A 27,712-nucleotide genomic window follows, 5' to 3' on the forward strand; every position below is an offset into this window, starting at 1 on the left:
CACTAAAGGGAAAAGACAGAGGTGCAGGGATTCAGACATGCCTGGTGGGTTTTGTGAGATGTGCATTTTGGAGCAGAACAAGACTTCACAGCAGAGAAGATTCAGACCCAATGCGTGGGGAATCACATTTTTCAGGACCATGGGCTGAAGCTGAAAGAGATTTTCTCAGGAAGAATTGTGAGCTGCTCCAATTAAGCAGTATGATTTTGTTTGTAATTTACTATTAAATACACTAGCAAAGAAGTTAGTTAATATTTGAAGTACACGTATCAAAAATATATACTCCAGAGGTGAGTAGGTAGCATGTAAAATTAGAATAAGAAGGCTGGTTTTTACAACCTCTTCCCCTATTCTGTGTCCATTCAACATCAGGAGAATTTTAAGTTACCCACAGTTGAGACTAAAACATGACTTTTAACTGGTGAAATAACGAGTGTCTCAGATATGTGGATTGGCTAGAAATGCTATGCACACTTCTACTCTTGGATGCAGAGGCTAAAAAAGGAGCCTACACTCTTGGGTCATAGAATTTCATTGGGTCTTGTGTTCAGCCACTTATAGAGGCTGCTGTCATTTGATCCAACCAGAGAGTGAGCTAAGTAGTGCCACCAGAATATTACCCTCTGCCTTCATCGAGCCTTTCATGCAAGGCATTGTCAGAGAGCCTCAAAGGTCAGTGGGCTGGGGGCTTCCTTGGGCTAACCCCACAACTTGCATAACTGTAGGATTATTTGCTAAACCTCATTTGTAGGTGGGGCTGGATTCAGCCTGGACCTTGCTTTCATTGTACAAAAGGCCACCTGTAGACAGGTTATGGGGGAGGACACCTGTTGCCCTCCCTTTATCCTTAACTGTTGGGAGCTTCTGACAGCTCTGGAGAAGATTCTACTAATGGGACAGCCAAGTTTGCCTCCTTAGGTGGGTTAGAGTCTGAAGAATGGATTGAGGCAAAGACAGGGGTTGAGCAGTCTCCACGCTCGGGCGGGCGCTGTGCACTGGTGTTAGTGAGACCGGGACCCCAGGAGGGCGTGCAGGGGCCTGGCACCTTGGGGGCCGGCCTCGAGGAACCCCAGCAGGCAGCACCCTCAGCAAGGGCTGGAGCAGCAGCCGGAGGTGCCTTTAGGCGGGGTCCTGCCAAGAGGTGACACTCCCTGCCACACTGGCTCCTAAGCTTGTGTGAGAACATTTTGGGGGCCTTTAGAAATAACTGAGTGAGTTGGAGGGGGCTTACTAACTTACTAACTGCCGTTCTGACCCTTTAAAAGTATTAATAGGAAAAACCCCAAATCTCCTGTTGGCACACTGTAACCACCGTGTTTTCAAATGGGGGAGCTCTCTCCCCATGGGGCCAGCCATACTCCTGCAGGTGCATATGGAACCCCGTAAGTCTGACGCTCTTTTAAGGACCCTGGACTCTGAACATCACAGGAGTCCTTGACATGCTATGTCAGACCTGGTCTTATAGGAGAGAGTTTGTATGGCAATTGCCAACTCCCACCCCCCTGGAATAATTTAGCTCACTAACCAAAGCATAAAGTCCATGTTTATTCTTCAATATGATACACACGTATATATACATGACTGTTATACATCTTCATAAGGCAAAGAGATACAGCTGAATGAAACTATGCTCAGAAATAAAAAATACACATGATATAAATGAGCACCACATTATAAATCCATTTTCATTTGCTCTCTTCACTAATAAACCTCATCAAAAGGACTCATTGACATCTATCGGTTAGGATGACTACAAAATACATATAAATCAACATTCACACTCTGGGGTAGCAGATGTTTTCTGCTCTTTTGGATAGATGGTAACTGCTGAGGTATAAACCTTCATGGAAGGTGAAACTGCCTATATAAAGACCACTTATAAAAGACGCTTCACTAAAATGGAGAAAGGAGAACCGGGTAGCACTTCTAATTTGAGAAAAAAAACACTTCAAGGCTTTAGGGGAGAGTTGTGATGGATAAGAAGATGGATTGTGATTCCAATTAAAGAAAAATGAGAAAGAAGTGAAAAAAAAGAGCAAAAGGAAAGTTGGGAGCATCTAAGAGATGGAGAAGTGAACTTCAGTGACGCCGAGCCTCAAGATTATGGTACAGGTGGCAGACTTGGCCCAGTGGTTAGGGCGTCCGTCTACCACATGGGAGGTCCGCAGTTCAAACCCCGGGCCTCCTTGACCTGTGTGGAGCTGGCCCATGCGCAGTGTTGATGCATGCAAGGAGTCGTCTGCCATGCAGGGGTGTCCCCCGCCTAGGGGAGCCCCACGCACAAGGAGCGCGAAAGAAAGTGCAGCCTGCCCAGGAATGGTGCCACACACACGGAGAGCTGACACAACAAGATGACACAACCAAAAAAAACACAGATTCCCGTGCCGCTGACAACAACAGAAGCGGACAAAGAAGACGACGCAGCAAATAGACACAGAGAACAGACAACCGGGGTCGGGGAGGAAGAGGAGAGAAATAAATAAAATAATCTTTAAAAAAAAAAAGTTCATGGTACAAAGTGATGGAATAGCAAGGAACAGAGAGCCAAACCACGTGTGACAGCTACACCTGCGACGTGATCTGCCTCTCCTTAGTGACACTCTCATGAAGGAATTTTCCAAATGTGGTTCCTGAAAGCACATTTATGTGTATGGGCTTTCCATTACCTGATGGCTGGGGTAGAGGGAGCAGAAGGGACAAAAACAGAAGAGAAATAAAGAGCTGGACTCTCATTTTCTTAGTAGAAAATCCATAGTTTGAGTTCTCTAGTATAAACTCCATAGTTTGGTTGTAAAGTGGGGGGAAAAAGTTTGCTGTAAGAATTTCTGTAAAATTCATGAAAATGTCAGTACTTACACATCTTTCAAAACATTTTCACATCAAAGTTTACTATGGCCTGGGCAGCTGGCCTATTTACATTTGTGGAGAAAGAAAACAAACTAATTTCAAGCCAGACAAAAAGCAACCAGAAGCAAACTCAAGGAGCTCAACAGACCTAAGTGTTACCCGATTTCAACCTAGAAAGCTTTCCACCAAGTTAGTTCAGGTGAGAATCTATTCCAAAGTTTTTTTTATGTAACCAACTGAGGCCTGAGCCCTTTTCTCCCTGATTTTTAAATAGCTACAGATTCTGGGCAAGTCTTGGCATCGTCCACACTGTAAACATGGGCATGCTCGTTCCTTAATAATTTGTGAGGTTTATTTCTCTCCGGGCTGTGGGAAGTGCCACATCAGTGCTTAATTTCCTCCATTTGCTAAAAGAAATGAGAACTGCCTACTCGTGAGAGAGCATGAAAATATCAAAGTGCAGCGCAGGGAGGAAACCTCCATTCAGAGGGTGGAGGAGGGACACACCTCTCCAACGACTTCTTGGAAACATTGATCACAGTGGCCCCCACCCGAGCAGACTCAGCTTCCCGGGGACCACGCTCACAGCTGGCTTCGCTTCTCTGCCTCGCAGAGCCCCACTCCCCACCCCCGAATGGGAATCGACCCAGTTAGGATATGGTTGGAGTGGAACGGGGTGAGCCACGCTGATCATCTCCCCTTCCCCCGTACTCCTAGACCTCGGTCACCAAGTCTGCAAAACGCACTCTCCTCGGCTCGTGTGAAAAAAGACAACCCCCCTGGCGCCGGGAGGCCTCCATCCAAATATGGAAATTTAACGACCACTTCAAACAAGATCCATTTTCAAAGCAGAGTCTCCTTTCTATATTCTAAAAAAATAATAATAAATCGCACCCACTAGCAGACCACGGGGTCATCGGTGGATTCATTTGGTGAGGAAATTATTCCTCCATTTGACCTAAGTTATGTGCCAGCATGGTGCCAAGTGCAAGAAAACGCCCGATATAGCTGCTGGATAGCCCACAACACAGGACAGAAAGTGCCTTCCCAGGAGGGGCTTAAAAATCAGACCGTTGTGTCCTTCTGAGCATTTGAGTGAACGCCAGCTCTCTGCGGTGTAACAGCATTAATGCAGGCACTGGCTTGTGTTTTTCCGGACGCGGTGAATAGCATCAGCTAAAGATAGCACAGTAATATAACCCTGCAGTCACAGCCGTTGTTGTTTTTTTTTTAAGGAAACTAAATTAAACATTTTAAGCATAGTCACATAACAGGAACAGGGACAAGTTAACTTGGATAAATGCACAGGCCAGAGGGAAAAAAAGAAATGCATCGTAACGTACGAGCAACAGCTAGCAAGAAGTCAGTTTTATGGGTAGGATGACCGCTAAACTGGCATGTGGCCTCCACTAAATGGTAGATTTTCCTCCGTCTCTACTTCCTCTTGCCTCAAACATGGGCATAAGACCGTGGAGCGTATTCATCGGCTGAAAGGCTCCGCTGAGCAGAACTGAGGAATAATGGGAAGAGGCCGAAGCACATCTAATCTGCCTTCACTCATGGGGCCACCAAGTTATTTCTGTTACCTTTAATTGCTGTCTTGACAACTGTTGCATAGGATGAAGGATGGCTAAACGTGAAGGCACTGTTATAGCTAATCTCAACCCAGCAGTTACCTGGAAATGGGAAATGGGAAGAAAGCTAAAGGGTTTGCTCGGTGTTGACTTAAGGAGGACTTTGCGTGGTCTCTTCTTTGCAAAGAAATGACCCCGTGTCCCGCCTTTTGCCTAAGCATGTGCCACAAGCAGTAGAGCTCATTCCCCTTATCAGAAGTATCCATAACGCAGGGATATTAGAAGAAGCGTCTCAGTGGACCTCGTTCTCATACCCACAAAACCAACACAGGAGTTCCTCTTTGGTTTGGCTTCTGGAATCTCTCTTCGCAGCTGCTGAGTTTGTGAGTAGGTGAGATTATCGGTCTTCAATGCTTGAGCTTGCCTAGAAGCATGAGTGCTAGTTCCCAAATCACTTGCACCTTGGAAGCAAAGCTTTGTCCTTGGCCAGGGTGCACAGCTCCTTGACCAGTGGGACTTGAGGAAAGCCCCTGTCACCCTTGCATTCTTCCAAAGGTTGTGATTTTAAAGACTAACGATAAGCAGAGGTCTCTTGCATGGCTTCTTAAAGTTAGCATGTTAATTGTGGATGAACTTTCCGTCGGATGAGACCAGGGGGTGTATCACGAAAACGCCTTTTACTCATTTGAAAGCAGAATCAGCTGCTTTGAAGAAAAGGGTGGGCTTTGAGAAAAATTCAGAGTGAATGGAAGGTGTGGAGTCAGAGGCCTCTTGCCTCAGAATTCAAAGAAGCCTCATGCCCCCAAAAGCGAATTATTTACCAACGGACTTCATCTGATTTCAGACCGGCTCAGACTTTAAAAAGTCTGAGAAACTGCATGTTTGAGGCTGTGCCAGACTTAGAATTGTTTCTGAGGCTATCACCGCCACTTTGAAAGGCACCATTTAATGGCAAGAGGGTGATTCTCTCCCTCTAAATGCATCCTCAGGTTTCAACATTTCAAGCGTGACTTCTCTAGTAAGCCAAGATATGGCAGGCGTGGTGCACCCCTTCCCCGGCGACTAAGACCAAAACATTTCAAAAAGAGTTTTAAAAGTTTACAAGGCATCTTCCCAAGCGTGAACCCCCGTGGGAGCAGGGGAGGGGAGGTAAGAGGTATGGGGCTGTCTCCTCTCTCCTGGGAGCTGCGGACCTGGCCTCCCCCCCACTGCAGGACGAGAGGCAGCCGGTTGACAATGGGGGGCTTTGCGGTCCCGCGGCAGCCCAGCCCACTCCCAAACAGGCAGCAGAACTGCTGATTTTTCCAAAAAATCTTCTTAGAGCAGCAGCAACCACAGCAGTTTTCCTGCAAAGCAAACAAAATATGAATCTTGTTCATTCAGCAGGGCTTTTAAAATTGTAATTAGTTGGTTATGCCCTTTAGGAAAACCACAGATTTTTTTTTTTCATAACATGTATATGTATGTGAGGGGAAAAAAAAAAAAAAGAAATCCTTGAAGGAGTCCACTGCTTACCAAAGTTTTTTTTTTTTTTTTAGTTTATGCAAGATAGTTTAGTACTTTGCAGTGTTGAAGGACAAGGCGTCTTTGTTTCATCTAAAGAAAACCCAGCTCCCCAAGCTTTTCCCACCCGTTCATTTTGTTGGCCTGGTTCTAGTCATCCAAGTGAGATTGCACATCGTATGTGTTTCCATTTGCTGTTACAACCATAGCTGGCCGGGGGCCGGCCAGGCCCTGTACTGGGCTCAATTATTCTGATGGATCTAAGGCGGTATCCCAAATTTATTTCTCATAAACTGTTAAAAGATGCCATAAAGATAAGAAATGAAAGGCTGCTGGGTTGACTTTTGGGGTGTTTCCTCCACACATCAAAAAAACCTCAAACAAATTTAGGAGAGTGCCACGCCGCAATCGGCGTTGCGGATACCGTGGATGCCTTAGTTGTAAGGGCTGGAAGCCTTTTCTTTCTCCACGGGAATAATCCCCGACCACCATGTTTTAAAAATCAACATTATCTCAAATTTGGTTTTACTCATAATGCGTCTTGCCAAAAAAAAAAAAAAAAAAAAAATCACCCCCTCCTGCCAGGGAATATTATTCTGAAGAATGACCTTTTTATTTCTGAATTTTTAACTGTCTTTTCAAATGAGGCCACTCCTGGCCTTCGTACTTAAATTTAAGTTTTAATTTTAAAAAATAAATGAATGGATTAAGAGGGGTAGGCGTGATCCACACGCACGCATCTGAAACGATGTCCGGAGCCTGCGGTGGGACCAAGGTGAATTTCTGTGGCCGCGTGTGACCCAAGGAACCCCAGACGAGAAGGCGGGCAGCCCCTCATGCTCTCAGGAGGCAGATTTAACCAAGCTGAAGAGGGCGTCTCATCAGGCGAGGGCCACGGAGCCCACGCCCACTGCGCCCGTGCAACCTGCCCAAACGCCTTCTCCGTCCTCTCTGCGCTGCCACCCGCTGGGCTGCGACCGTCATCCGTCCCGTTGGGGCCACGATAGGGTGGAGGAATTGCCTAACCCCCTACCCAGGCACCCCGCCACCCAGTGAACCTCCCACCAGCCTCGGGGTGGCCCCAGGCTGAAGTGGGGCGGAGTCTGTGGCAAGCCCTTGGGGCCTGCTGGAGACAGTGGACTTCAAAATGCTCTGGATGAGAGGGCAAGGGGCAGGAGAGAAAGGGCAGGCGCCAGGCTGGCAGCTCAGGGTTGCGTGCCCATGGGGCAAGACGCTCCAGGGGCAGGCAGTGGGAGTCCCTTCCTTTCTCCACAGGTTAAAGGAAGCAAAACTGCATTCCAGCCTTCCCAAGACATCCATGCCCTTGCTGTTTTCGACAAACCAGGATGGTCTTTGTAAATAGAAATAAAGCACCAGCCTTCTTTTTGATTCTTCGGAGATTTCTAAATAAGTGATAGACTCCTAAGTAAGTCACCCTTAGATCAAAGGCCAAATGCTCTCCTAACACTGGTTTGTTTGTGGCCTTTGTGAAAATTGACTGATTTATTTCTACTCTATCTGACTCCTCAAAAGACGTAAGGAAGCTTGCAGGAATATATACGATAAAACATACAGAAAATCTCAGGACCAGAATAAATACAAGTCAGAATAAAAAAATGAGTGGCAGAAACAGACTCACAGATACAGGTCCCACACACTTGTTAAACTAGAATTTCAAAAATGGCCAAAGATTAGGGCACTAACTTGGTGAAGGGTAAATGTCGGGATTTCTGAAAGTCCTCTATAGTAAGTACACCATTATTCCTGAGGCTTCTTTAGTGCATAAATTGAGCTAGCTGAGTCCTATCATGGATGATATTCATATGTGAACCTATCTCTTCCTAATTCCAATGATATTCTAATCAGGAGAAAGGAGCGCCTATATCTGAGCTTTTTGTGGTGTATTGGTTCCTTCGGGGTCAGTGAATGGACCCAGATCAGGAGGCAGCTCAAGGTAAGAAAAAGCACCGGCTTTAGAATCGGAGACACCTGAGGCGCCAGGCTCCACCGTTGACAGGCTGCAGGCCTTGGGCACGTGGTCGAGTCTTTGCATCTCGGACACTGTGTAACAGAGGTGTTACTGCTTCTGCTCTCACAGAATTGAAAGGACTAGATGGGATAGTGTATGTTCAGTGACCAGCACCTACTAAGAAGAGCGGAAGGTTTATCGAGCACCTACTATGTGCCAGGCCCAGGCTTTGCTTGGATTATATCATCTGAGCCACACGACCACGTTATGAAATCATCCCAGTCTTATCCCCAACACAGAGACCAGGAAAACACGGTGTCTCAGCTAGAAGATGGCAGAGCCAGGACGCAAACATGATTCATCTGACTTAAGAGCCCTCCCCGCCGGCACAGTGCTATCCAGATTCCCACAGAGAAGGCACAGCAAATGCTAGTCTTGCTTCTTGTCCTTCTCTTTTAAGGCTCCACCTCTTTAGAAGCAGCCCCTATACCAACCTGTCAATGGGATCCCCTCTGTAGACTATTTGGTCCCACACTCCTCAGCCTCAGGGCAGTAATTCTTCTTCTTCTAGGAAAGAAAGGAAATTTTGGGAAGGGTCAGAACTTAGTCCATCAGTATCTGATTTGTGGTATTAGAACACCTAAGAGTAAAGAACTCGATACTGTAAAGAAGAATGCTCTTCAAGGGCAGGTCTTGAAGTCTTAATTGCCAATGGCAACCTGACAGATGCATTGACTGGGTGGACTCGCCTTCAAGGTCCAGTTCAAGGACATGCCCAGTCATCCTCACGGCTTCTCCTATAACTCTGACACCACTACCTGTCCTTTTCACCCAGTCAGGGTCAAACAGCTAAGTACCTCATTATACTTAATTTTCACATGTGTGTTTTGTCCAAACTCACTTCAACAAACCCTTACTTGATGCATAAGAGTCAAGACCAATGCGAGGGCTGCAGAGAAAATGAAGATGAGTCGGATACAGAAACTGTCTCCTCCAAAAGGTTTTAAATCTACTAGATGAAAGTTAAGTGCCACACAGAAAGTAAGTGCCATGAGAAAGTCAAGAGAACAGAGAAAGAAACCCCCCTTTTAAGGACTGAGAAAAGACATCTTAAAAGAGGTGGCATTTAAAATAGGCCTTAGCTCCTCTTGAGTTAGAGGTGGGGTGGGCGTCGCCATCCCAGGGTCCTCAGGATGGAGGAATTAAATGGATTAGAGTGGACTTACTGGTATTCTACTATAAAACTATTGTGACTCTAGCAGTGGAAGAAATGGCCACAGGAGTTGCTGAAGGCAGGGAGAGGAAAACAAACAAGTAATATGGGGCATTTTCAGGACTTGGAGTTTTCCTGAATGATATTGCAGGAACAAATGCAGGACATTATATATTCTGCCATGACCCACTGAATGGACTGGGGGAGAGTGTAAACTACAATGTAAACTAAAATCCATGCAGTGCAGCAGTGCCCCAAAATGTGTTTATCAAATGCAGTGAATGTACCACACTAATGAAAGAAGTTGTTGATGTGGGAAAAGTGGAAGGTGTGGGGAGTGGGGCATATGGGAACCTCCTATATTTTTTAATGTACCATTTTGTGTGATCTATGTATATTTTTAAAATAAACAAAAATATATTTTTAAAAAATAGACCTTAGGCAATAATAAATAGGATTTGAGCAGAAGTGGAGGGAATGGTGGCCCTAAGATTGGAAATGTGTTGAGAATGCTCCAAAGCTTGTATTAAATCTGTAGAAAGTGCTCACTGAGTTCTAATAAACTCATAGTTTGGCAACTGCATTTCCCCACCCTAGATTGAGAGCTGGTTTTGATAGAATATGGGTTTCATATGGATAGTTTGGAGACAAAAAACAAAAAGGCTGAAAATCACCACACATCCTCCTGAACATAATGCAGAAGGCAGAAAGTTTCAGGACCTTAATTTCGAAGGAAAAAACAAATTCTTCTTAAACTTAGTGAACAATTATAGGTACCTTAAGTGGTTAAGAAATAGTAACTGCTTTTAAGCATGAGATAATTAGCAGAGGTACATGAAAATGCATAAAATACTTTTAAAATAGAATTTAGGTTTAAATGGTAAATAGCTTAGGGCAAAAGTTTCGTTTTCAACATAAAGTTAAATTCCTGATTTTACAGACCATATCAGAACCAAGGTTATTTCAAAAATAAAACTTGTGGAAGAATTTCGTCTCAATAGTACACTGAAAAATTAAATACATTAAATTTGAATATTGGATTTCAGTAACACCTAAAGCGTCAGGTTCATGAACAGTTCTGGAAACATCCTTCAGATCCCCTTTGCCTAGCAGCCAACCATCCAACAAGTAGGGAAGCTCTGCTCTAGAATCTAGAGGTGGTCTGCTGATTCTGTAGCTTGCTGGTGGAGCCCTGGGGTAAGTCCTTAGACCCCGGCCTTCAGTCTCCTCCTCCATGTAATGGGCTCATAATAATGCCGATTTTATAGGATTTGTATGAGGAGTAAATGGATTAATTAGAAGTCAATGAATTAATTACCTGGCATAAATGTGCTATATAATTACAGCTTTAAAGGGAACTATTTAGATTCATAAAATCAAACTGGCTTTGGAAAAAAGCTCACTATTCTTGAAATAGGTATTCGCCTCACATATCAGCAATTGGATAGAAAAACACAGAGGTGAATTTTGTTTCGTTTTGATTTGTTTCAATCCCCGGGACCCGGGATTGAACCCAGGACTTCGTTTGTGGAGTCAGGGCTCAAACACTTGAGCTACATCTGCTCCCCCAAAAAGGTGATTTTTGTTATTGCATGGTTTTAAAAATATTTTAAAACACGTTTTAAAACTTCATAATGTCATTAATCATCTGCTTTGCTGTCTATATTGTCCTATCATGTCAAAGTATATTTGGGCATCAATAAACTGGATTAAAATACATTGGTGCAAAATTGGCTCAAAACAGATTGGTATGCCTAATAAGCAGCTTATGTAAACTGGGTGAGGCACCAGCTAGGTAATAAGTCTATTTTTACTTGACATCAGTACCAATTATCAAGGAAAGGTATATTCAGCACTCAAATAAAACATAGTATTGATGCTGAATTTAGAAGTAAAGTTAATTTCAACAAAAATTGAATGTCGAAAAAAATGAGTACCTGAAGCATAGTCATTCGAAGATTTGTTGGGCAGTGAAAAAGCTTCATTCCAAAACACTGGGGGTGGGGTGGGAGGATGAGGAGCGCAGGCAAAGGAAATTAGAATTTATGGAACACGTACTGTGCCAGAGGTGACAGCAGCCGTCTCAACCGACACGCGTGTCCAATCTGTCCCCAGGGAGCCCAAGGGAAGAGGCAAGAAGCACAGATGCTGGCGGCCAATGTGCACATCTAGCTCTGTCGAGCACCCTAAATGCTTAACAAGGTCATTGAAATGCCACACGTCCGTTCTGCTTGACTCATAGAGCCCATAATTATTTGGATGAAGGAGACTGGAGGAGGCAGAGAAGCCAGTTAAGCTTCTGTGTAGCATCAGGTGAGAGGAGTTGTGGGGATATCCTGGTGCAGGGTAACCTTGGGGGTAAAGAGGATTGGACGATTCCAGAGGTAGTTGGGGATAAAATGTACAGAACTTGGAATTAAGTTAAACATGAGATGGGGAGTGTTGACTTAGAGAGTGAGCACAGGTAGAGGATGGTGTGGGATAAATGAAGAGGCAGAGGTGTGCTCAGTTTTAGGACCAAGGAGGTCCCAATAGGAATGTCTAGTGCAGAGTTGGGTATATGGATCTAAAACTCAGAAAAGACGTCTGTGCCAGAGTCAGAAGAGGGGTCTGATTATAAATGGTAATAAAGGCAGTGGAAGTGGATAGGGATTTAATTGTATGAAGTTGTTTCAGAGTGTGGCCCAACAAACACATCCATCGGCTTTCTTTAGTCTCTGTAAGAGCCTCCTTCACGTACACGTACTTGGATATCTAGATAAATCCTAGGCTACATATTTGTGTGTGGGTACATTAGTGTGCATAGCACAGTGGTGGATACGATGATTATGCTGTAAATAATACACTATTGGACAATATAACTAGCGTTTATTTTTCAAAAATACAAAATGCCCAATTAATGCATTCAAGCAATTCAACACTAGCACAATATTTGGGGGAAAGGAATTAAAAAGATATCTATGCCTCTAGGGAAGTGGCTGTGGCTCAATCATTTGGACTCCCGTCTACCATGTAGGAGGCCCCGGGTTCACCTCCTGAGGCCTCCTTTGTGAAGACAGGCTGGCCTGCGCCCACAGAGGGCTGATGGCCCATGCCTGTGGAGAACTGACGCAGCAAGATGACACAACAAAGGGAGACAAGCAAACACAGAAGAACACGCAACAAATGGACCCAGAGAGCAGACAGCAAGCAAGCCACAAGGGGGAGAAGTAAGGGAGGGAGCGAAGAAGGAAGGAAGGAAGGAAGGAAGGAAGGAAAGAAGGAAGGAGGGAAGAAAGGAAGGAAGGAGGGAAGGAAGGAAGGAGGGAAGGAAGGAAGGAGGGAAGGAAGGAAGGAAGGAAGGAAGGAAGGAAGGAAGGAAGGAAGGAAGGAAGGAAGGAAGGAAGGAAGGAAGGAAGGAAGGAAGGAAGGAAGGAAGGCCTCTAGCATCTACTCAACAAATACTGAAGGATACTTGAAAAGAAGAGGAAAAGTAACAAAACAGGCCACCTGTGCGTTGAGTCTGGAGTGGAGATTGTGGTCCGACAACCAAGGATGTTTGAGAGCTTCACTTGCACTTATTCTCCAACTAAAGGAGAAACCAGAGATGATTAGCAGAGGCACATTGAAAGGAGGCCTGAGCCTGTTTTTCAACCTCAGCTTGCGCCTCTGCCTTTGGTGGACCACCTAGCCAAATGCCGAATTCACCGCTAATCCTGCCTTCTTTGAAACTGAGTGTTATTGCTGATTGTATGAGCCAAGGTTACTGTCCTATCTAATCAGAATAATAGCAGCAGTAATATGAACAAGACAGTGAGCTTCATAAACTGAACTTCAGTCAGTTGAAGAACAATGTGTATTTATTATTGCAAGAACAAACTGTTACCATGATTATTGATTGCAAAAGCAATTTATATATTAAGACTTTTTGAGTGTGTATTAATAATTTTTTAATTAATACCTTTTGAATAGTTAAATAGGGAAATAGATGAGAAGCTAATCTAACATTAAGAAAGCATCTTAGTTAAATGTTACGGAGCTAACATAGGTTTATACAATTTTTTAAAGTATGAGGCAGAATAATAAAGGTTATTTTGTATCCTAATTCTACACTTTGTAAATGTGTTTGGTGTACTAACCATTACCACATTAAACTAAATTAACTTTCAGAATAAAAACTATAAGCGAGCACAACAATCTGAGGGCTACTTCTGAAAACTATCAAGAAAGTAGCTTCAAGCTGTCCATAAAACTTCAGTTTGTAGGATTGTTTGAATGAAATTGCTTCATCAGAAGGCAAATGTTGAAGCATAAGAACTGAAGAGGACATAAGTCTGAACTTTAGGCAATTGAGATTAGAGAGGAAGGAAAGCTTAGTCATTTGGTAGCAGCATCACTCTTAGGTGGACCATCACGGGGCAGTAATTAGAAACACTCTTGATCCTACGTCAATCTCAGTTGAAAGGGGAATTCTGTGTAGTGCTGTACATTTCCAGTATTGTACCCCAGAAGCATTCTAACAGCTGACAGTGCAGAAAAATTATTTTTCCTGCACTACGATGCTAACCTTTTAAAATCTGACTATTAAAAAGCTAACCATAGGGAGTGGACATAACTCAGTGACTGAGCTCCTGGGCTCAATCCCTAGTACTTCCTAAAAAAAAAAAGTTAATAAAATTGTACTAATAATTAAAATTTTTAAACACTTTCAAGCTTTTTTCTACCCCAGAACTTTATTCTATGAAGGGGATATTTGGCTTTGGCTTTAGTTTCTTCCAAGCAGTAATTTGAGTACTTAGCTAGCTGTCATTCTGCCCACATGGGTATCTGAAGCTCCCACGGGTATAAATGGAGCCTGAGCCTGGAGGGGCGGGCAGCACCCAGGTGTAGGAGTCACGCCCTGACCTCAGTTTCCTCATCAGAATAATATCTATACACTGCAGTAGTATTCAGAAGATTAAGCATCTGCATAAAATAGGTTCTCAGTAAATGTGGATTTCTCATTCTCCAAAGATTTTATAGGTTTGACATTTTCCATCTATACACTGCCTGGGGTATAATCATATGCAAATGATAATAGTAGTAGCAGTGTCAACTGTTATTGTGCTTTTCTTTTAAGGACAAAAAAAAAAAAACACTCTCTGTTCCCATCCATAGGTCCTATGGGAACACAGCCCCCTCTCAATTGGAGGTGGAGTGGGCATCACCATCCCAGAATCCTCAGGATTGGGGAATGAATGAGGGACTAAAGTAGACTTACTGGTATTCTACTGTAGACTTATGGTGATTGTAGTAATGGAAGAAATTATATCATTGATGTGGAGGCAGTGGCCACTGGAGGTGCCACAGGCAGGGAGGGAAAAACAGGTGTACTACAGGGGCATTTTGGGGACTTGGGAATTGTCCCGAATGACATTGCAATGACAGATACAAGGCATTATATATCTTGCCATTACCTACAGAATTGGGTGGGAGAGAGTGTAAACTACAATGTAAACTTTAATCTACACTTAGTGGCAATGCTCCAAAAGGTGTCCTTCAATCGCAATGAATGCACATCACCAATGAAGGACGTTGTTAATGTGGGGAAATGTGGGCAGTGTGGGGAGTGGGGCATATGGGAATCCCCTATGTTTTTTATGTGGCATTTGTATAATCTAAGTATCTTTAAAAACAAATAAATAAAAAAATAAAAATAAAAAAAAAACAGAAAACCACTACCTGTCCATTGTCCCTTCTCTTAGCGGTTGGCTAAGTCTGTCCTGCCATCTCAGACTCAGTTCTGGTGTTTGTCAATGTTCTCTCTCTTTGCATTAACCACACTTTTATATCTTGTTAAAAATACTTTTCTATTAGTTCCCCCAAAGGAAGGGACTGAGCATTATATGCCTATTTTACTGCCCCAGGTACATTTCCTGGCATGTAGTGGGTAACCAGTTGAATGCTTGGAGGAATGAACTTCCTAGATATTAGGTACTAGTCCAGTAGCCACTATTCTCCTATCTGTGGGCTTGTGGTCACATTCATTATGGACTTAAAAGCCACAAAGATTTTAAAACAATAAAGCAAGTATTATTAGCCCTGAAAATCCTAAGTACTATCTACCAATACATGTTTTAGGTAGAAACTCTTTTGAAACAGAAGTGTTTCGCAGATTAATCGTGATGCACACTCCTCTCAGTAAGCAGGAGCTTGCATTTTTTCAGCTGAATTTTCAGTTAATGTGATATTAGCATGACAGAAAATAGAAGGCAATGTAACTATTAAGGGTACAGGCTTGGAGGAAGGCAGGCTTGTGTTGGATTATACGTTCTGACACAAGCCATAAGATGGTGGGAAAATTACTTAGGGTCTCTGTGCTTCGTCCATAACATGGCAATAAGTTCTACCTCACGGAGTTAGAGAAGGAGAAAGAGATGAGGTCTGCAAAGCACTTGGCAAGGTCAGGCACACCGTGGGCTCTGAAATGAAATGGCAGCTAAGTGTACAGTCACAAGGGTCCTTTATATGCTTAGTAGTGGTGAAAGGGATTGTAGAAATAACCCATTTGGCTGATGAGTAAACTGAGGCTCAGAGAGTGCACGTGACTGCTAGAACCTCCCGGAGAGAGGGACAGGGAGATGTGCTTGGGGCATCCCATTCAAACCTTACAGCCAATGCATCCCCGGAGCTCAGAGAACCAGGACCCAGGGTAAACACCGTCAAACTCCTATTCACAACTGTGCGCTCAGCCTCTCAGATGTCACCAGGGGAGTTGGGCAATGGCCCCTGATGGTGGGTTGTCCCTACTTCTTCCAGAGCAAAGAATGAACTTGGGTTACCTCTTCTCCTTAATCAGAAGCTTAGAGATAAACTCCCTGGCCTCCTCTGAAATATCCTGAAATTCTTCATCGTCTAAGTCCCACCTGCAGGCCAGGATGTTGCTCAGTGTCTCCGCATCATTATCACCCAGAAAAGGGGACAAACCACTCAGTCTGGAAGACAAAAAACCCGTGGTGAGTATGTTTTAAACAATTTCAAACTTTTTTTTTAAAGATTTATTTAATTTATTTCTCGCCCCTTCCTACCCCCCGCCCTGTTTTTGCTCTCTGTGTCCATTCACTGTGTGTTCTTCTGCATCTGCTTGCATTATCCGGCTGCACTGGGAAACTACGTCTCCTTTTTGTTGTGTCATCTCGCTGCGTCAGCTCTCCGTGTGTGCGGTGCCACTCCTGCGCAGGCTGCACTGTTTTCATGCGGGGCAGCTCTCCTTGCAGGTGCACTCCTTGCACATGGGGCATCCCTATACCGGGGCACCCCTGCATGACAGGGCACTCCTACACACAGCAGCACTGCGCGTGGGTCACCTCACCACACAGGTCAGGAGGCCCTGGGGACTGAACCCTGGACCCTCTATATGATAGATGGATGCTCTATCAGTTGAGCCACATCTGCTTCCCAATTTCAAACATTGTAAAGTTCAGAATGCTTGTTTGGTACTGTCACTTAAATGTGAGAGAGAGGGGAAATAACCTAATAATTAAGCATGACATACTCTATTATTGCAATCAAGAAAATGGGTACCTCTCCCACCCCTAATTAAACAGCTGCAGCAGCGAAGGCAGCAGTTTCACACAATTTGACTGTAACCAATAGCACAACTTCCTTTTATAAAGCCTTTTGCAGCTAGCCAGGTTCTGCCACACAGACAGATGGCAAACACAAGGAGGGTCACCTCTGGGGAAAAATACAGGCATTATTTACTTAGGAGATCAAGACACAAGTTGATGTTGTTTTCAATAACTTTTAGGGTATTAGACAGAGCCCTAGTTGTTACAGCGAAAGAGGCATGCATTCACTTTTTCAGATGATGTGCAAGGGAAAAAATTAACTCCTTTCACCCACAGGGATTCAGCAGAGCCCAGAGAGTAACTGAAGAAGGTGCAGCGTTATTTATTTTGTTTTCAGTTTTATCGCGATAGCATGTATATAATGTGAAATGTGCCGTTCAGGCACTTTTCAGGATACACTTCAGAGGCAGACATCCCTACACAGTGTTTTCTTCCATCAATACCATCCGTGACCAAGACCTTTCCATCACCCCGCACAAAAATTCTGTACCCAGTGTTACAGATCGAATCCTGTCCCCCACGAAGACACACGCAAGTCTCATCCTCCCCTCCTGGGAATGTGACGCATTTGTAAACAGGATCTTTGAAGCTGTTATTAGCTAAGGTGAGACCAAACTGCACCGTGGCTGGCCACAATCCAAAACGACAGAGGCGACAGACGGGGAGAGAGAGCCACGTGCAGAGGCAGACGCCGAGTTTTGGATTTCCAGCAAGTCGCCACCAGAAGCCTAAAGACTTCCGAAGATGTGTGATCCAGCCCGTGCCATGCTTTTGGACTTCTAGTCCCCGAAACTATGAAAGGATGCTTGATTCCTGTGGTTTACATCAACCAGTCTGGTCTATTTGTTACAGCAACTCTGGCAAACTAAGCCGCCCATTGAGGAATCACTGCTTCCACCTCCTCTTTGCCCTCGGTAACCGCTAATTTATTTTCTGTCTCTGTGAATTTGCCTCATAAATATTTCAGGAACTTGGAATCATATGATATTGCCCTTTTGTGTCTGGCTTCTTTGCCGCGGCATAATGTTTGCATGTATCTGAAGTCCGTGTTTTTTTTGGCAAGACCTAAATTGGGGGTTTTATTCAAAAGGGCAAAACCTCATAGAATACGCCTAGAGATGGAGAAAGAAGGTCCAGTGGAGCCTGGATGCGAGCTCACAGCATGTACGCGATGATGCCCACACTCCACATGTCGGTAGGGAAGGAGACGAAATCGTAGTTCACGACCTCCGGGGCGAGAAATTCCGGCGTTCCGAAGTTCACCCTCAGCTTCTCCCTGGGTTTATACCTGCAGTGGAAGAGGAAAAGTCGCGGGAAGGAAGGGGTCAATAAAAATCATCAAAAATCTCGACAACCGAAACGATGAAGTTGATACGACAAATTAACTTTAGCTATAGGCAAACTTCAGCTACATTGGACTCATAGGAAATCACATACTTAAGGGAACAGTGCCAGACACTTGGAAAGAAGGGCAGGAGTTTAAGGGCCGTAGTCGTGCTATAAAACCTTGACAATCTCAGCAGTTGTGGGAAAAGGCAGCCAGAATAATTAGAACATCTGAATTACAGACTACGTTCAAAGGAAAACTGATACAGTCATTGACATGCTAGATAGCTTGAAAAAAATCCTGCATTAACAAGTGAAGAAAATGCTGCATCACTTATAATATCTGTTTTATATGCATTATTTTTTAAAGATTTATTTATTTTTATTTTTTAATTTATTTCTCTCCCCTTCTCCCCCCAACCCGCCCCCCGTTGTCTGCTCTGTGTCCATTCACTGTATGTTCTTCTGTGACCGCGTCTATTCTTATCAGCGGCACAGGGAATCTGTACATGTAAACTTTAGGAAGCTTATGGGTTGCCAGAACCCTTTGCATTCTTGTTAGCACGATGACTTTTTAAAGAGTAAATCTTTCTTTTCCATGTGAGATGGAATAAATATCAAAGACAGACAAACGCTTACAAATTCTAAATGAATGGCTTCTACTTTAATAAACTTTACTGCGTCAGGTTTTGTTTCCTATTGTTTTTGTGCATACGCTGTAGAAACTCCTAAAACATTCAAAATCCCAAATTCAGCTCTGTAAGGCTGAGTGTAATTTTCGTTAAATTAGTTCTAAACGTGGGTGGACAGGAAGCCAAAGGGTATATCGGATTTATCCTTGCAAAGAAAGAACACCCATCATGCCCCAACACCACTCATACACCTATGTCCAAATAGACCTACCTTCTGGCCAATCCAAAATCAATAATTTTTATTTGTTTAGTATCCCGATTCACACACAGGATATTCTCAGGCTGCCAGGAGAAAGAGACACATTAGCAATGAAAACAACCATCATTCACTCAAATTGTCTTTGAACCACAACTAAAAATACGAGATGCTCAGAAAAAAAAACACATCGGGCCATGCACTTGGGGGCTGGCTGGCCTGGGTGGGTATTTTCTCCTTTAATTATGTGGTGGATGAGGTCGCGGTGCCCTGCCAACCTTGCATTACCCTGCCTTCTCTCCTCGTGGGTTTTCAGTTACCGTAATGGTCAAGTTCAGGCATAGGCCCCCTTGAGGGAAGAAAGAAAAGGAGGCAACTCAGGACTTTCCAAAGGAACTGGGAGAAACAGTCTCAGCCTGAAATTATTAAGTATGAAATTCCCCTTCTTGGGGGAATATTTTTTCCTAAAGATTTATGAGTTCTAAGAGAAAGAGCCTGATTCACTATAAAAGCCACGCTGAAGATGCAATAGGATGAGAAGTTTCCTGACCTCTAGATTTTTTCTTTGCGCTTTGCCTATGGGAATGGCCTACATGAAAGGAAAGCTTTTGCCCCAACTCATTCTTCATTCTCCACACTTCCAAAGATTTGCTGAGTTTGGTCTTTATGCCTAAAACCTTTGGCCAAGTGTTCTCCTGGAGGCTGATTCTGGTAAGACTTTACACTGCTAATTTGACAGTCTTTGGGGTAATAAAGGTAGTTGCATTATTACTTAGCATTTATAGAATGTTTTTCAAGTGCACTTACAGTAGAAAAACTGAGATCTGGGGAAAATGTGGGATATGATTTTAAATCCAGGTGATTCACAATAGAGTAATAAAGTTTTCAAAGAAGAGTTTAGAAATCTCAAATTCTAATCCCAAATCTGCCCTAAGAGCTGTTGCGGGGGACGGGGAGGCATTGGCCAAATCCTTAACCACTGGATTCCATTTCCCCATCCTTTTGGTAGGATGATGCCAGCCCATTCTGTCTGGGTGGAGAAGAGGCTCAAATGGCATAAAAATTCAGAAGTGCTTTATGAAATGATGTAGGGCCTCCTTATTAAGGTTCAATAGCTCATTCGGTTGGGTATTTTCTTTTCTATTTGGAAGCTCTTTTCTAAAAGATCTCTAAAAGAGATTTCTGTGAGCAAAAGCTTTTTATAAAGAAGTGGGTGCTGAGGAAGGTCATTTGGTTCCATGCTTAAAAATCTGATGAGTCATATATAAAGCTGCTCAATTGTCAAAGTATACTATGGCATAGAAAACACAGATTTGCAAAATGTAGAGAAACAGCTTTGAGGGCACGTCAAAAAAGTTCTCTTTTTTTTCTGATTCTGACATTAAAGCATGCTCATTGACTAACACTGGCAAAGCACAGACAAATATCAAGATAAAAATTTTTAGCTCACCTATCATCTCCCTCCCACTTTTGTGACAAGCACTATTAATTATTTTCGGTCTTTTTCCATCCTAGGGAGCTTTCTGGAAGGGATGACTGGTCTTTAATGATCCATCCAGTTTTCACCTTTATTATTATCTTTACCTAAAAGTCATCCCTAAAATTGCTGGTTGCAAGTATTCAACAAACATTATAAAGCCACATATGGAATCATTTGACTTATGATAGGTCCACTCCTACTTCTAGTTGCCAATCGAATCCCTTCAGGGATATCTACAGGACATCTACGCTGAATGAAAACGCTCCATGAAATAAGCATCGGCAAGCCCAGCTCATAGCCAAGTGCTTTGTTGATGATTTTTAACCTCTGACTTTTGTCGTTTTACAGAACACCTCCTCCTGCTTGCCTTCCTTTCCAAAAGTGAATGGGAGATGCATTGCACATAAATCAAGACACTGAGGGAAGCCAAGTTATAAGAAGAGAGGCCCGTGGAATGGAAACCTATTTAAGGAGGCTAAATTTATTTAGCTCTACGGTCCCTAGTGACTTGCAAAATGGGGTATGTTACATATACTATGTATTTTATCTCACTGTCACGCTGTGCAAATGGGGAAATGAGAAAAGGATTGAGCCACCCAAGAAGACGCACTTTAAGATACTTAGCCCAGATATTATTGCTGATCAGGATTATTGAACCAGACTGTTTTATTGGCTGACACTGGGACTATACACAATTCGATTCTAGGGATTTCATAGTGAGAGAGTGAAAAAAAGGGTGGGCCAATAAGTAAGAGAAGAAAGGAAGGCATCTTGACTCCCTCAACCTCACATATATTGCCCCTATATCCAGGGGGTTCCCCATCCCACCCTACCCCCCTCTCTGTTCCCTGATATGTGAGCATCACCCTCTGGCAGTCTTGCGTTCCCTTCTGCTATGGGTTTCTGCTCGGCGCTCTAGCATGCCCATAGAGAAATACATCCCTGAAATCCAGAGCTTCCTGAAAGATGTTAGAGAGTGCTGGCAATTCTTGGAGAGCCGGGAAGTTTGGCTACTACTAGGGAATTCTGAGTTAGCTAAAATCCTCGCATCTATTTATTCAGATCATGAGAGGGGCAGACCCAGGTACCGTTGTCGTCATGGACTTAACCCTAAACCCTTAGGTGAATCATCCCCCATGTGGAGCCCCTACACGCAGGCAAGTCTGAAGAATCTGAGCAATAGTCCCTAGAGAAGGGACGTGCAGATATGTGGGGGCAACAGGAGTTGTGAATGGGGAGATGAGGATAAGAAACCAAATTTGTGTTAACTCCTGCTTATGTAACTAGTGACGGTATGACTTTCCCAAGCAGGTATATAGTACCTGACAAGCCCACTGCACAAGGGAGGGATTGTGAAGGGGCGACCTTTCAGATGACAGGAAACACACTCTACCTTCAGGTCCAAATGGAGAATGTACATCTGATGCATGTGCCTTATCCCCTCGCATATCTGCTTGATGAACAGGATAGTATCAAACTCGGTCAAATTGCAGTTTTCATCAATGATGCGGTCAAACAGCTCCCCTCCATCCACGCTGTAGAGGAAAGAGGTGTGAAATCCTTAGTAACGAATCCCTAATAGCCACGTGTTCTTCTTGCAGCAACTTGGTGTTCAAGCTCACTTGTCTAGCGCTTCTAAAAATTGGGTGGTACAGTTACTTCTCTACCTTCTCTTCTTTCTTTCTCTTCTTTCACAAATGGTTCTTATGTCGATGGCCCTTACTTTGTAAACCATCAATTTCATAAATGGAAAGCTTTAAAGTCCCTTTCATCCAGCGGTTACAGCTCTTGGGTAAGTCCACATCTGCCAGTCTCTAACATACTGAAGACAAAGACACAGGAAAGGGCAATTCCAGACAGCAAGGGATGGTCAGGCAGGAACTCAACCCTTTAAGGTGTCAGACTCATTTCAGTGATAAAGTGCTTATGTGTGGCTGATGCCATATACCTTATTGTCCCAAATGTCTTCTTTTGCGATAATAAGTAAAAAACAAAATGGAAAAAAATGAACTGAACCACATTTTTTAAGTCCTCGTTGGGACCGCTCATTTTTTAACTGAGTAAACAGTTGTACATTTTGACGAAGATGACCTTAAGTTGCAACATCTCCTATTAAAGTTTATGCAAAAGGGAAACGCAGTTCAAAAATGACTTTTCTCCAAGTTAACCATAGTTATATTTAAGCTTGATTTTTGATACAGCACATCTTAATTACAAAGCTAGATCTACTTTGTCTTGCTCCTTCTTAGAGATAAAAGCACTTACGGAAATGCATATTCCTAAAAAAAAAAAACTCCTTTGTGAAGTTGATGGGATTTTCTGATTTAGGCAAGCCAGAATCCAGGATACACTAAACTCAGTTCTCGCCACTCTGAAGGCAGAACACCCCTGCAGCTGGATTGTCCTGGCTCTGGGGACGCTGTCTGCGCAGCATGCTGGGCTCGGCAGTGGAGGGGGAGGGGACATGCAGAGGAGGGCGGAAGGAACACGTACTATTCCATCACCAGGACAATGTCATCCTTGGACTCAAAGGCGTCGTAGAGTTGAATGAGATTCACGTGGTCCAGCTGGTTCATCACGCTGATTTCATTCTTCACTTCATCCTGCAGGGAAGGAAAGGGCATTGCGCTGTGGTGAGGCCCGATTGGGAAGAGGGAAATCCACCCCGCACAGCCTTTACCTTATCCTTCATGCCTCTGGTCTTAATGATTTTAGCTGCCAGTTGCAGGCCTGTTGCTTTCTCTTCACACTTGTGAACCTGGCCAAAACGACCCCTGGACAGGGAAAGGAGGCAACACAAGCACGAGGCGCCACGGTCAGTCAGGAGCCCGTGGCTCTAGCTCCGGGGGCAGCAGTTATATGGGTATTTCTCTTTTGAGTTTGAATGAGCAAACCTGTTAAGGCACCTACTATGTCCATTAAACTTATAGAACAGTCTTTTTCAAAGTACGGTCCATGGATCACCTGCCTCAGAATCATTTTGAGGGGTGGGGGGATATTAAAATGCAGATTTCAGAGCCCTAGCCCAGACCTACTTAGGCAGGTATCCAAGATGAGGCCCAGAATCCTCATTTTTATGAAGTTCTACAAGTGATTCATATACAACCTGAGAATTTCCATTATAGATTAAATAGAAACCTTCTGAACACATATGAATGTATAAGATAGGCTTGGTAAGCAATGAACAATACAATCTGTGGGTCAGGAACACCAAATTATTTTTGGAAGTTGCATAGAAATACACAAGAGAAATCACAATCTCATAAATAGATGCATATCTTCAAAAATACATATTACTTAATCACCTATGAGATTTTTGACAGTGTAGCTTGGATAGAAATCTACATATACTCAGATAGCTTCTTACATATATGCTCACATTCAGAAACGTACACTCGAACAATTTTTAATTTTGGTTTGCTTACATTGATCATTATTTTGGAAAATAAGATGTAACACATGTCTCTGCCTAGTAGAATGATGGTTACATGGTAGGAAGGGAAAGAGAAAACCTCCCTAGAGATACAGTAAACCTAAAGCAAGACCTGACCCAGGGAGAATTGCAGGACAGGTGTCCTAAAAGCCCTTGAAAGATGCAGGGTGTAGTGCTTGTCCCCCAGCCCAATTTACTCAGCTCTATGCCCTGCACAGAAGAAGATGGAGCTTGGAGAACAACATTGGGTTGTCATCAACATACCCAAGGGGTAGCGCCAACCCAACCACCATTCCAGGTGGCATCTCTTACAGGAGCATGATGGACACAGCTCCAGGAACCCCACATGTGGCTGTTGATGAAGAAAGTGCTTTCTTTCTCCTAATTCACAATGACCACCGGGAGAGCCTGGCCCAGCAGCATTGCCTGTCATTGTCTGACTTTGGCACAGTCTTAACCCTCTGGTTCTCTCCCAGTTTCTTCTGCAAGAGCCTTGGTATTTTTGGCTACCTCACAGGACTGATAGTGGTCCACCTACTGATAACCTCAAGCCAATTGACAAGGGTGGGCAGGGTTTACAAATCCCTAGAGTCCACGGGGTGGGAGAGGAATCCCAAGAAAAGTTAGGGCCAGCCACCATGAGCAACATCTGCACCCAAAGGAAAAGCTAAGCAGCCACTTGAACTTTCTGTTCCTAAAAAAAGGAGGTACAGCACTTGATGATCTCTTTGCGTATTGAAGGCAACAATACCACATTTGATCGTGCTGTCTTATATACGGAATAAATGATGATGGCCAACTTTGAGTAGAGTCCAGAACGAGGGATGGCCAACAGCTGGTCCATACTGCAGTTCAGTCTGCCCTGCCTCTTGGGTCTCACGACAGAGAAGACCCAAGTGGCAAAAGTGAAGCGTTTAGGGAGCCTTTTACAAATCTTGACCAGGGAAACAGCATAAACCCTAGTGACGATCCCAAAGCCACACCCTCTCTTCTGCAAATGACTCTCTCCTTTAGAGGGAAAGTTCCTGGCTTGCCACTGAAATTCCCAAATACAATCAAGGAAGCAGTGTGCAGTAATGCTTCAGACTTCCACTGCTCCTTTTTGAGTTTCTGAATTGCCATTTCTCCTGAGCCCATCCCCACAATCTCACCCAGAGTTCAGAGAAAGAAAAAGTTCAGATGGTTCCACATGGCAGAGGGTAGAAAAAAATAAGGACTGGGAAAAGGAATAGGGGCAATGCAAATAGCAGCTGCACCCTAAGGACCCATTGCAGAAACTTACAGCAGTAGCTATGCAAATTTTCTTTTCTTTTCTGCTTTCCCATTCCTATTTTACAATGATAGTTAACGTCATTGTTTAGGTTTTAAGTTACAAGATATCCTAGGGGAATTGTGACTATATAGAAGAGGAAAGAACATTCCCTAGACAGGATTTAGTTCCTGATACACTTTAAACTTCCTTCTTTGGGGAGGGAGTGCAGTTAGATGACCCCCAAATAAGTTCTTCAGTGATGAAAGTAATCAGCTGGAATGGATAATAGTAAGCAACACAGTAGCAACCTAAATGGGAAACCAACAACAATGATAAAAAATATCTAACATGTCTCAAGAAATGCACAGCATTTGCTCATTTCCACATGTGTTTCTTGGTGTTTAAGCCAAAGTATTGGACAACTTCTAAATCTTCTGGTGACTCACATTGGGTTTCTCTCATTTTCAGACATTACCGCATGGGAAGTGAAACAGATAATAAATTTGGAGTTTGTTACTGTCACCACACCAACCTTTCTGGCATCGGTGATGGTTTTAAGAAATGATTAAAAATCTCTTAAATGTTTGTTCATAACATTTCCAGTTCTCAGGTCGAGACCAGCAAACATTTACGAAGTCCGCAGGCTCTACCTCTGAAAGTGCTCTCTTCTGCAAAAGATTGTTAAAATTGAGCATTCCTTACCCTCCTAAAATTTCCGTTCTGCTCACGGTATAAAAACTGTTGACTGTGGCTTGTTTGGCTGTCACAATTCGATGATCGAATGGAGCTGGAGGAGCTGGAGTATCATCTAGAAGGTGAGAGGAAAACGAGGGCCATCTATTAACCAGTCAGACCTCTGCATGGCACCTGGCATTGAGTCTCCTAAGAAAAGTTTGCTCATTTAATAATAAAGTTCAATGGGACATATGTTTTATTCCTAATGATTCAGGAGTGTACACTTTCATATTATTTCATACTGCAGATTTTATCTATGATTCATGCACATGATACTTGACATCTTTGAGAAAAAACAACAGGACCAATTTAGGATGACATCTTCAGGAGCAATTTTAGAATATCAAAGTAGTTGACAATCTCCAAACTCAATATAGTCCAAACACATTGGACTTCCAAATCTGAGATAATTTTAATTCAAACATGAGACATTGTTTGATCCTTTAAAAAAAAAAAAAAAAGGACCACTGAAATCCCTGTCATTTTAATTAAAGCAGGGAGAAAAAAAATGTAAAATTTCATTTCACTGAAATTTTTGTTACGGTCTATTACTTTCCAAAATATTTTAAGTTTTAATTAAGAAACAAAGGTGAATTTTTCCTGCCTGGAAATAAAACACCCAGTTACTAATTTTCTCTAACTTTCTACCTTCCATCTTCAGTGTTTAAACTTCAGTGCAGCTTCAGTTCTAAAATGTGTAATTACTCAATAACATTCCTTCCAGTATTCTTTTTTACATTCCATGACTACTGCTATTAAATTTAACATGAACCTATTTATTTCCCCCTTTATTCATTTTTTAAGCACCCACTGTATGCATACAATGAGGACACAGAGGGAGGTGAATAGATGTAAACTTTTTTTTGCTTTTGAAAATTTACATTTGTCCCCCACAAGTTTCTTGAGCACTTATTTTGTGCAAGGCACTCTGCCAGGTGTTAATATTTTTTAAAATTCAGATAATATAAAACCTTGGGAATCTGATTTTCCCATTTGATATGGACATTTGCCTCTCACACCATAAATATGCTGGAAATAAAGAAAGAGGTCATGAGAGAATTCTCTTGGAGGCATTCATCTCTTCCAATTAAATGAGAAAAATAAAAGAATGAGTTACACACAGGACATCAGAATGACTGGAGTCTCCCTCAGGCTATTAAGTTAAGTGAAATTTATTTGGAAATGCTTGCTGGAAAATGGCCAAAACAAAAGCCATTTCCTACCCAATAGGGTGACCAGATCTTGTTCTCTGGAGGTCTTGGTTCCAAAAGACTGCTGGGTTTGCCTTGTAAGCTTCCCCCCGCTCGCCTGGTTCCCCGGGTCTTTTTAAATGAGTGCTTTCTGCCCGCACCACTACATCTGTTCTCCTCTTCTTGTCCTCACTGATGGAGCACTGGTCTGTCCCTCTACACTTATGCTACCAGCCTACTCTGTTCAGCATTCAGGAAAACAAGTCTTGTTGCTGGATTTCCAGGGATTCCTGAATGATGAAATGATCTTAACAGTGCCGATGTACCTGGAAAATTAACTGCCACTCTCAACCTTTTAAGGAGAAATGTTTCTGATGGTCAAAACTCTGAGAGGGGAAGCTTCCTTAAAACGGTATTTTTGTGAGGAGGACATAAGCTACAAGATAGAGAGATGACCATTTCAGCTTTTTGGGACAAAGTGGAGCAGTGTGCTTCCCCTCCAAATCTACAGAGGCATGATGCTGGGGATAGAGAACTAGCATTAAACTTATCTCACTGACCCTTCACAAAAGCAGTCATTTTATGATAACACTTCATTTGAGCTTCATTTTTTCCATCTCCATTCCTTATTAAAACATAAGCAAAACAAGCAATAATCACTCTGAATAGTATCAGCAGTGAGACTAAGTCTTTATTGGTGAAAGAATTACTTA

General features: G+C 43.1%; 1 protein-coding gene across 2 annotated transcripts in view; it reads right to left on the reverse strand.

Moving 5' to 3' along the window:
- Positions 1 to 1,524: 1,524 nt before the first annotated feature.
- The window catches only part of MYLK4 (myosin light chain kinase family member 4), a 104,854-nt gene continuing 78,666 nt past the window's right edge, over positions 1,525 to 27,712 (reverse strand). For both annotated transcript variants that reach the window (XM_058285170.2, XM_058285169.1), the window contains exons 3-12: positions 25,777 to 25,882; positions 23,070 to 23,163; positions 22,883 to 22,992; positions 21,783 to 21,924; positions 18,925 to 18,995; positions 17,855 to 17,983; positions 15,907 to 16,059; positions 12,596 to 12,674; positions 8,388 to 8,460; positions 1,525 to 5,767 (exon numbers count right to left, since the gene is read on the reverse strand). In XM_058285170.2, the coding sequence (XP_058141153.1) occupies positions 8,413 to 8,460; positions 12,596 to 12,674; positions 15,907 to 16,059; positions 17,855 to 17,983; positions 18,925 to 18,995; positions 21,783 to 21,924; positions 22,883 to 22,992; positions 23,070 to 23,163; positions 25,777 to 25,882 (932 nt within the window). In that variant the 3' untranslated portion in view covers positions 1,525 to 5,767; positions 8,388 to 8,412. The remainder of the gene's footprint in view (positions 5,768 to 8,387; positions 8,461 to 12,595; positions 12,675 to 15,906; positions 16,060 to 17,854; positions 17,984 to 18,924; positions 18,996 to 21,782; positions 21,925 to 22,882; positions 22,993 to 23,069; positions 23,164 to 25,776; positions 25,883 to 27,712) is intronic.

The sequence above is a fragment of the Dasypus novemcinctus genome, chromosome 22 (genome assembly GCF_030445035.2).
Source record: "Dasypus novemcinctus isolate mDasNov1 chromosome 22, mDasNov1.1.hap2, whole genome shotgun sequence".
Lineage (NCBI taxonomy): Eukaryota > Metazoa > Chordata > Mammalia > Cingulata > Dasypodidae > Dasypus > Dasypus novemcinctus.